Source organism: Quercus lobata, chromosome 2, assembly GCF_001633185.2.
Source record: "Quercus lobata isolate SW786 chromosome 2, ValleyOak3.0 Primary Assembly, whole genome shotgun sequence".
Classification (NCBI taxonomy): domain Eukaryota; kingdom Viridiplantae; phylum Streptophyta; class Magnoliopsida; order Fagales; family Fagaceae; genus Quercus; species Quercus lobata.
Genome location: NC_044905.1, coordinates 53,155,221 through 53,165,513, shown reverse-complemented (window position 1 = coordinate 53,165,513; position 10,293 = coordinate 53,155,221). Strand labels below are relative to the sequence as shown.

The 10,293-nt window shown below is 31.6% G+C and overlaps 1 protein-coding gene and 1 long non-coding RNA gene across 2 annotated transcripts; both read left to right on the top strand.

Annotated features, from left to right (window-relative positions):
* Window positions 1-2,420: 2,420 nt before the first annotated feature.
* On the top strand, window positions 2,421-3,341 carry LOC115978286. The gene is made up of 2 exons (XM_031100310.1): window positions 2,421-2,538; window positions 2,862-3,341. Exons 1-2 carry the CDS (start codon window positions 2,457-2,459, stop codon window positions 3,146-3,148), a joined length of 369 nt encoding a protein of 122 aa, XP_030956170.1. The 5' UTR covers window positions 2,421-2,456; the 3' UTR covers window positions 3,149-3,341.
* A 3,752-nt stretch (window positions 3,342-7,093) lies between these two features.
* Window positions 7,094-8,407, top strand: LOC115968144. Its single transcript, XR_004086676.1, has 3 exons — window positions 7,094-7,179; window positions 7,678-7,799; window positions 8,001-8,407. It is a non-coding gene; the product is annotated as an uncharacterized LOC115968144 (long non-coding RNA).
* The last annotated feature ends 1,886 nt before the right edge of the window (window positions 8,408-10,293 follow it).

Genomic DNA, 10,293 nt, shown 5'->3' with positions numbered 1-10,293 from the left:
AAATAGACATGTTATAATATAAACTAAACAAGAAAAACAAAGAAAACATCAATCAAAACAAAGACAAAAGGAGAAAAGAGAAAAAGCTTTATACCTCAAAACACAAAGCTTCTTGGCTTGATTTGGACCATTTCCCTCAGTCAAATCTACTCACAATCAAATAAAAAAGTTATTATTAATCTTAAAATTCAAAGATCAAGGCTAGAAAATGTCTCAATCAAAAAAATATTGACTTGAGGATATTTTGTGGAAAACTCGCTCTTTAATTCACTATTTCTAGTGAATTTTGTGTTTACCCTTAGGATTTTCTATATGTTTTGAAAAGCTACTATGTATGCCTTTATATAATGATAAGATAAGGGTTTGGGACGGCTCTCAGACGATGTGAGATTCATTCCAAAATTCATCTTTAATGCATAAAAACTTGTCTTTCATAGTTTCTAGAACCCTAACATGCGTATGCATGCATAAAGCATGCGTACGTAGAGCTTGAGTATGTGTGCGCATACGTGTGTATGTGTACGCATGCCCTAGGGTTTCCTTAGTCTTTATTTTCCAAAAGTAACTTATTTTATTCATTAAAAAAGTAATATTTTTCCTAAAACATTTTCCTCAAGTCAATTTCAATCTGATTGGGCCCTAAACCAACTTTGGGCTTTAGAATTTCGACATCATTGGGTAACAGGGGCCCGAGTCATAAGGGGTACAAAATGTAGTGTCTACACTTATGCATTCATATGTCATCCTAGGATTTGTTCAAATGTCACGCATTCGCATGTCATCTTATCATGGATTTTTGTATACTCACGCATTCACATATCATTCTAGAGTAGACTTAGATGCCGTGCATTCAAACTTTCACATGACATGCACTTGTTTAACTTATACATGATCACACATGCAAAAAAAAAAAAAAAAAAAAATTCAAACCAAATGCCAAATTCTTTAGTTATTATTTAAATAATTATCTTTAAGACTAAATTCTAGACAAGGTACTATCCTTTAGGATAAACATTGTGAGGTTTTTAACATATTCCCCACCATTAAACGAGCGTTTGAGTCCACATCTTCTGGTTTGACACATTTGCCTAGCTTTTTAGTTTAGGACCCATTAAGAAAATCCCTTAGCTAATAGGTTAATTAGAAGTAGGTAACGACTCCTAAAAAATGGAAAGATAAATAAAAAACTTACTTACACATACACATCACCCATTGTAGGACATGTGTCACACACTTTACATTACATCTCACGGGTCACCAAAGTGAAAACCCTCAAAGGTGAACATAGTAAAAATTAGATTACGACAATCCATTAACTATATCCCTACATTTGCACAAGGGTGAGCGCAATTGACTTTGAAAAGACTCACTCAAGGTTTACTCATTTGATTTAAATTTTAATTTCAAAAATAATTAAGGTGTTACAACAAAGGAAATCGGGTCTAACTCTATGGGTAAGCAACTTAGACAATTGCCTAGCCTAAGGGATCCAAGTAGAAAAAGTCCCTCAAAATTGTGGGAAAGTAAAAATTCTAGGTTGGTTTCACCAAAAAGAAAAAAATGGTCTTCGGTACACTCTTTCTATTCCCCTTCTCAAATAGTGAATCAATTTTTTCCCTCCACCTTAATCTTCTGTGTTGAGAGAAAGAAGCTATAAAGCCCCAAAATTATGGACCAATCTTGGTTTAGTCTCAATAAGAAGGGAGAGAACGAGAGAGAGAGAGAGATCCCATGTTCTATAATTTATAACACTGTAAATATTTTTTGTTTATAAATGTCGATTGGAAAAATATCGATATGGATATAAAATATAAGAAAAAAAATGTGTGACCATCACTGCGACAATTTACATGCATTGACTGTATGTACATTAAAAATAATTTTATCTAGAAAAATGTTGTACATAAAATGTCCTTTTATTTTATATTAAAAAATTGAGGACTTTCGTCTCATAAGAATTTTATTTTTTTTATAATAAAAGAAAAAGATGTAAAATATTAAAGATTAAAAAAAATCAGTTTTCGACTTATATTTGGGAATGTCTTTAGAAGAAAAATTTAAAGAAAAAGAAACACTTAAATTTGAATGAAGATACCGATATTCACTTCATTGCAAATATTTATAAAAATTAAAAAAAAAAAATACTAGTTCCACAATTAAATTCAGTTTTGAAAATATATGTCTATTTGACGAAAGAAAAAGGAGGGAAGAGTGGAAGATCCCTCATTAATTTTAATTCTACATCTAGTCAACTTTGCTTTCTAAAAATCTTGTTCCACTTTTTTTTTTTCAAGTTTTATGTATACTCCCTTTAATAATACTTTTCAACTAAACCCTCCTTCACACTTTGACTTGTTCTTCTCAATTTATAATTCCATTAGACATGCTCCTACTTGGATGGTCTATAAATATGGTTAGGATAGAGAAACTTAGCATATCAAGTATCAAATCTCGAAATGAAAGCCATTCTAGTGGTCTGTTTTCTCTTGCTTTCCACATTTTTCATTCCTTCTTCAAATGCAGCTAGAGATTTAGCAGGTGAGAACACTATAGTTTCTAGTAGATAGTTGTGTTTTAATCTATTTTGTAGCATACTTATTAAACTGAACTTATGATATTGTTTATAAAAAACAGATCATGAGTAAGAGTTTACATAGCAGTTGGTCAATTATGTTAGAATTATTTGGTGCGTTTCTGATAAATTATTGCCAAATACTAGCTACGTACTATAATTTTTTACTTTTGTCGGTTTTACAATATATGGAACTCTTATTCCCAAATCGTATCGCATGGTTCTAGGCCATGTTTTCCTTTCCAGATTTTAAGTTATATTCTGATAATTACTTCATATCATATCTCAGATCAATCTGCAGTAGGATTACCTTATGAGGATCCTGATAAGCCAGTAGTTACGTGTGGTCGTGGAAAGTCATATCGTGAATGTCTACCCGGCCCCAGGAAGCCACTATCTCCTCCTTTAACGCCGCTATCTACACCTGTGACTTCACCATCTCAAACTGCAACTACGCCATCTCCACCTAGCAAGTCCTTCCCTGAGTGTGGTCGTGGAAAGCCATATACTTCATGCATTCCAAAGCCACCAAAACCTTGTTTCATCTACGGTCGCGAAGGTTGCTCATCACCTTAAACCCCTTTTGAGTTTTAGATTATGGCTATAAATAAGTCATCTTTGTTTGATGTATATATATGGTTTGGGGTTTGTGATGCCTCTAATTCGCAGTGTTGTAATAATTTGCACTCAATAAGCTACGGCCTTTTTCTTTCTTCTTTTTTGCCCCTTTTGTTACAATGAACCCTGAGAACCATGTAGTTTGCAGTATTTAAAGTCAGTCCACTGAGTATTTGTGGCACTTCCATGCAAATTCTTATTATAATCTCTTCCACTGTTCGACCAAAAAAAGAGGTAAAGGAATTTTTTTGAGGCCCAGTCATGGGTGCAAGGGGGGAAAAGGACAAACGATAAAAAGTAAAAACATTATTGTTAATTAGGTATAGAGTTGACAAATCCATATCAATATAACTCTTGTTGGGTTTTAATGTACAAAATTAAGTTCAAGACTATTAAAGTAGGGTGTAGTGTGATTATATGTGATGATTGAATAATGAATGGAAGAATAAAAGAGGAGCACAAAAAAATTTTATGTAGTTCAACCTAACAGTCTACATCTAAAGTATAAAAGTCTTATTAAGTTATCTTGTTACAGTAAACCCATAGTAAAGTTTATATATTAAAAAATATTTGATTAACTTTTTAGATTAACCTAAATTGTAAATGAATTTTTGATATAAAGAACCAGTATTAGAAAATAGAGAGCGCGAAAAGAAAATATACAAGAATTAGCACAAGAAAAGAAAATCCAAATAAACAAACTAATCCATGACTAACAAGACCAACAAATCAACTATGTATGATTCAATAAAAATAATAAATTCCAAAAAAACGTGGAAAATATGTTGTGAAAAGTACAACCTCTAATACTTGCATATTAAGAAAGAAACTATCTAGTGGGACTCAAGAGAAAATCAGATTGTGAGACTGGGTGTGAACTGTGATGAATAAGACGGAATCTTGTGCATTAGGATTGAAAGGCTCCATGTAATTAAGCTCATAGAGGCCATGATCAACGGGAAGGCCTGGTAAGAATGACGGCCAGAGACCGTAAAACACCAACAATGGGTTAGAGAGAAAAACAGACACAACAATGTATCATTGGAAAACACCTTCGAATCTATCATTGGAAAACATCAGAATTGGAAAATAATGCTGGGAACAACATAAAACTTACTGCGAAGCAACAGGGAATATTGGTCTGAAAAATACCAAATATGGTCGGAAAACTACCAAGAATGACCAAAAAAGCTAGTTAATTAAGGATGGAAAACACAAATAAACTCCAGAAAGGTCATCGAAAAGCCAGAAAATATTCTATTAAGATTGAGAATTAAAGCAATTGAAGGAAATCACTGCCGTTGTGGTAGATGAAGCATATATAATGCTGGCTCCATTGCTAGAAACACTTTTTTATTTTTTTAGGGTCTCAATTTATGACGTCCGCTTCTGTTGATAGTTATTTATCATCAGAATAAAATATCAGTCGGTTTTTTGTGTAAACAAAAATTGAACTCCAAATCTCTTTTCGTGGCTAGAAACACCTTAAATATTCTAAACCAACGCTCTTAAATTATTTGAAAAAAAATTAAGTGTATCCAATCATTATTAATGATTGAGTTCCTATAGTTTTAAAAACCAGAACGGTCAGAGAACTGAAAAAGGAATTGGTTTTCGGTTTTTTCCAGATCTTGACTGGTTTTCACCAATTTTAACCAAATAATCTTCCTCTTTCAACATTAAAATCAAAATTAGAATTGTATTTTAGTTTTCCTTAACTATGCTTCAATTTAGCCAATAACTTACTTTCTTTCTTCTTCTTTTTTCTGTTAAATCAATTATGTCACAATAACGTTAAGTTGATTAAACATACTATCTATTGAAAAGTAAATATTAACAAAATCTAATATAAAAACTTAATTAGCAGTTTTGTACCTCAAGTCTCAACAAGTAAAAAAATGGATTTTATATATATATATATATATATTTATTAATTTAAGCATAAAAATGCCCTCCTTAAATAGAAATTTTGTGTCTCAAGATTCTCAAATTCAACCCTTAATTATAAAAGATCACAATTACTTTTTTGATTTTTTTAGATAGTTATAATATGCTGCTAACTTTGCAATTCGAACTCTTTCCCTCTGAAGAGCTTCAAGCACTTTAAACATAGAGAGTTGCAAATCACAAAATTATTTTTAATAAGAGATCAAATGTAATTATGTAAACCTGTGTTAATCTTATACTAATAAAGAAGTGGTCAATATATTTTCTTTATGGAACAGATTTTTCCTTTCAAACTAGTTTGGAGAAATTTCATCCAACCTACTACTTGATAGCTCAAATGATAGTATTTACATATATTTTTAGTTATATGAACTAGTTGACAATCATATAACTTGTTTAAATGATTTAATGAGTCATGTGATTTAACACACGGGAGTAGTATTATAAACCACCAAAGCTTCAACCTTGTGTTTGAGTGGGGTGTCAGAGTTAATATTTTAATGGTTGTTGTGTGATGGCCTAAGTGGTAGTCCATTTTAGTGTAAAGCTCATCTAGTCCTCCCCTCAACTCTACTGCTACTATATAAACCTTTTTTCTTTCTTTTTTTTTACTAAATAAAAAAAAGGGGGTTTCCAGTGTAGGCTTATTGACCTCACACCACGTGATAGCAATAAGTAATACCACGTATACTACATGGGCTTTGTTAAGGCTATTACTCGAACTGCTTTTTGGATGCTGAAACAAAGACTCTTACCATCAAACCACACCCTCGTGTGGTATATAAACCTTAGTAGAGTTATTGTAATTACACTTCCTCATATTATAAAATGTTACCACAAAGACTTTTCACCATGAACATAGGTCATCAGACCGAACCGTGTAATTTTTATCTCCTCTCTTTCTCTTTCTTATGCTTCCACTATCTTCAAGGACGGACCTACACTATGCAAGAGGGGGGCCATTGCCCCCCCCCCCCCAATTAAAAAAAAAAAAACTAGTATAAAAAAAAAATTTAAGATTTGCCCTTTTATAAATATATATATATATATAAATATATATGATTCTCAAAATATATATATATATATATATATATATATATATATTTGTCTCCCTTCCTCTAAAATATTTAGATATTGACCTACAAGAAAATAAATAAATAAATTAAATTCATGCCCCTTTAACTACAAAACCAAAATAAATAAATAAATAAATATGAACTAAACAAAAATTGCACGCAAAATAAGAAACACTTATTTTGTATGTTATACTTTGTTGATGTGTTTTATAAAATGAAATGTTTAAGAAATACTTATTTTGTAGGTAGTATTTTGTTGAATATGAAATAGATGTTAGTTTTTATTTTCATAATTTTTTTTTTAGTTTTAAGCTTTGCCCCTCCCGAGTATGAATCCTGGTTCCGTCCCTGACTATCTTTACAATATATCTCTAACAATAGTAATAGCTAAGTTAGATTTCTTCAACACGGTTTGGAGAAAATCTTAATCCATTTTTATGTGCCACTTGTGGGAGTGCGACAAATTTTCTCTGTTAAAAGAAGAAAAATATCGAGATGTAATGAATAAATGAAGGTGACAAAGTATGCATTTAACTCATCGTGGAATGATTATATTAAAATAAAAATGTGATGAATAAATGAGTCATGATGAATTGATTATAACTATCACCTTCACCATTTTCTATAAGGTTAATTGAAAGAAAGTTGCGTTGAAATAGTCTCGTAGTGGAGGAACCACCAAAATATAATACTAATTTTTAAGGTCAAGGAAAGATAAGAGCATAAAGAAGTATTGTAATTTTAACGTTTTACTCAAATTTTTGTAATTGGACAGTAGGACTGTGTAAGCCACTCACGAATGTAACACATTTCAATTATACCCTATTTTGTGGTCTATAAATAAGATGAGGGTAGGTTAGCATTATCAAGTATCAACTGTCGAAATGAAAGCCATTCTAATTGTCTGCTTTCTCTTGGCTTCCACATTTTTCATTCCTGCTTCAAATGCAGCACGAGAATTACCCGGTGTGAGCACTATTTTCAAGTCGGCAGTTGTGTTTTAATTTATTTTGTAGCATGCATGCTTATCGAACTGAACATTTGATATAGTTTATAGAGTAAGAATTTACATGCCAGTTGCTCATTACATACGTTGAATAATAGTTTTAAATAGCTTATTTTAGGTAAGTTTTCCATGGATTTTTTTATATATTTTTTATAACATATTGCAATGTGTTTCATGATTTTGAAAGCATATATTACCTCCTAAAGCATACAGCACTACTGTGTATCTGATAAATTCTACCCAAATACTAACTAGTTATTATATCATAAGAAATTTTACCAATTGAGCTAACTAGAGCCACAAATATTAGCTAGTTATTAGCTACATACATTATTAACTTTCGGTTTTGCAATATATCAGACTCTCTTGTTCCCAGTTTGCATGGTTTTGGCCCATGGTTTCCTTTTTAGGTTCATCAATTTGGTTATATTCTTATTACTTCATATCCTATATCTCAGCTGAATATAGAGCAGTAACTGATCCTACCAGAAGCGGAACTCCATGCAGTCGTGGATCACTATATATTCCGTGTCTCCCCGAGATTCGGCCACCAGAATCTCATTGTACCATCTACAGTCGTGTAGGTTGCCATCCTTAAACCCCTTTGAGATAATAAGCATCATGGTTCAGCTATAAGCACTATGTATATATATATATATATATATATATATAGGTTGTTTAATTATTCTCAGGATGATTGGTGACTATACATAAGTAATCCTTGTGTGATAAATGGGTTGGGATTTGTGATGCCTCTAATTCCCTTTTTTTTGGTTAAAAGGAAGCTTGATTAACAAAACTAACCGGCCTCAAAAACAGAGGGTACAAAGCGATCGTACAACATTCCAGCCGAATCGAGGCTGAGCAAGAGAGTTACATCAGAAGGGGGGCAAGAAAAATGATAAAATCTTGACTAAGGAGAGCACCTCGTCTAGCAAGGGCGTCGGCACATTTATTCGCCTCTCTATAACAATGTCTAATGACTCTAATCCTAACTTGGGGAATATCTTTCAAAAACTTCCTACAATCAGCCACCAAAACTTCCTCTAATTCGCAGTATTGTAATTTGCACTCAATATGCTACCGTCTTTTCTTTTTTTTTTACCTTTTTTCTCTCTTTGTTGTGAAAAGGAACCCCGGAGAACTATGTAGTTTGTTATAACATGTGCAAAATAAAATAACTGAAAAAACTTGATCCATTGGCTATTTAGCTTAATTATTTGAGGGACTTCCATGCAAATCCTAAATATAATCTCTTCCAGTGAATCTTATAACATACAAGGTATAGGAATTATATTGCCCACAATTATGGGAAATATGGACAAATGATAAACACGTCATATATAGTTTATTCATAGAAAAATCTGAACATGAAAATTGCAAATGGACTCTCAATATATAAAAAACCCGCATGCATGTTTTTCCGGCTGAAAAACTCAAAAAATAAAGAATAGAAGTATCATTAATTTCATCATGCTCGTTTTAAGTTCAAAGTACCATTTGTACAAATAAGAATTCCAATTCCATAGGTATTTATATGAACAACTTGAGTGAGTAGTATTATTCTGTTTATACTTTTTATTCATAACTTGAGTGACTAGTGAGTGGGTAGTATTATTTCGTTTCATAACTATTCCGAAAATCCATTTTCTTCGTTTCTGTCAAATCACAATATTACATCAATACTTAAACTATCTAAAATTCTAAATTTAAGACTAAAATCAGCTTTTGTAAAATATTAATGGACAAAATTAATACAGAGATAATAGAATTATAGTTGAGTTCTGGTGAAATAAAACATTAGAAAACTATTCGTACGTAATATTATTATAATATTATTGAAAATCATGATTAATTATATCCCCACATTTGCCGGAGGATGAGTGAAACGGGCTTTGGAATTAATTAGTTCCACATTTGCTGGGTTAACAGAACTTGATCCCAAGGATTTCAGTTTACCTGCACAAACAAAAAGTCACTCACTCGCTATATAGAGCTGGCCGAAAATCACAAAAGAAACTGTGTTTCACCAATCAAAACCTACCACTTAAGCAATTAATGTAAAAAAAAATTGTGTTATTTGTTGTGTCGTATAAGCGTCTTTATTTTCAAAATTTGCCATGGGCATACAAAATACAGAGTTATTCATGACAATGATAATTTTTCCAAGAGATAATTTGTGGGGAAAACTAAACTACATATCTTACATATGGACTGTGGAGTGGACATGGGGTTCACAGCAAGTGAGAAAGTGTCTAACATAAACTCTCTGTCATGCATGTAATTGGTCAAGGTCATACGTCTATGGACCCATATCAAGGTCAATTTTTAGCCTCCTTACATTTCCTTTTTCACTTATATCAATAATTATAGTAATTTTAAACCAGACTATTCTAAACTTCAAAAGAAAATTAAATTATGCTTTCTTTTTTCTTTTTCTTTTTTGAGGGGGAATTAAATTATGCTTTCTCTATTTCCATAATGGCTATAAATTAGAGTACACAAACAAAACACATTTTATTCTCCAGTATGAATGCATTTCTGGTAACATGCTTTCTCTTGGCTTCCATTTTCCTCCTTCCTTCTTCAGTTAGTCCGAAAACCCGTTGATAATTGTAAGAACAAAATCTTGCGGAAAGAAAAATGATTCTTTTAAAATATATTGGAACATTAAGTATTTCTCTCTCTCCCTAGCAATAGCAAGTCGTAAAATGACATTCTCCAATGTTATGAAACAATATTGTGCTAGATTTAAACATTACATCTTGAGAATTTTGGATCAAAGCAGATTCAACCATATTAAGGATTTTCTCTATCCAAGTTACATTAAAGAGCGGACCAACATATGACCATTGATGACTTAATAATTTGAATGATTTTGTAGGTTTCAGTTAACTCAACTGGTAAAGTTTTTTATAATCAAAAAAGATATTTGGGATTTAAACTCCATCTACACCAAAAACTGATTGGTGTCTTAAATTAATAATAAAAATAATCATCATAGAATAAACATCACAAGTTGAAATTCTATGGTTTCTATCAAAAGAAAAAACTTGAATGATTCTTATTCGACA

Excerpts from the sequence above, each read along its gene's own strand:
- LOC115978286 (XM_031100310.1), top strand. The coding sequence starts at position 2,457 with ATGAAAGCCATTCTAGTGGTCTGTTTTCTCTTGCTTTCCACATTTTTC. Across the intron at positions 2,539-2,861 it reads TGCAGCTAGAGATTTAGCAG|ATCAATCTGCAGTAGGATTA; the intron begins GTGAGAACACTA and ends ATCATATCTCAG.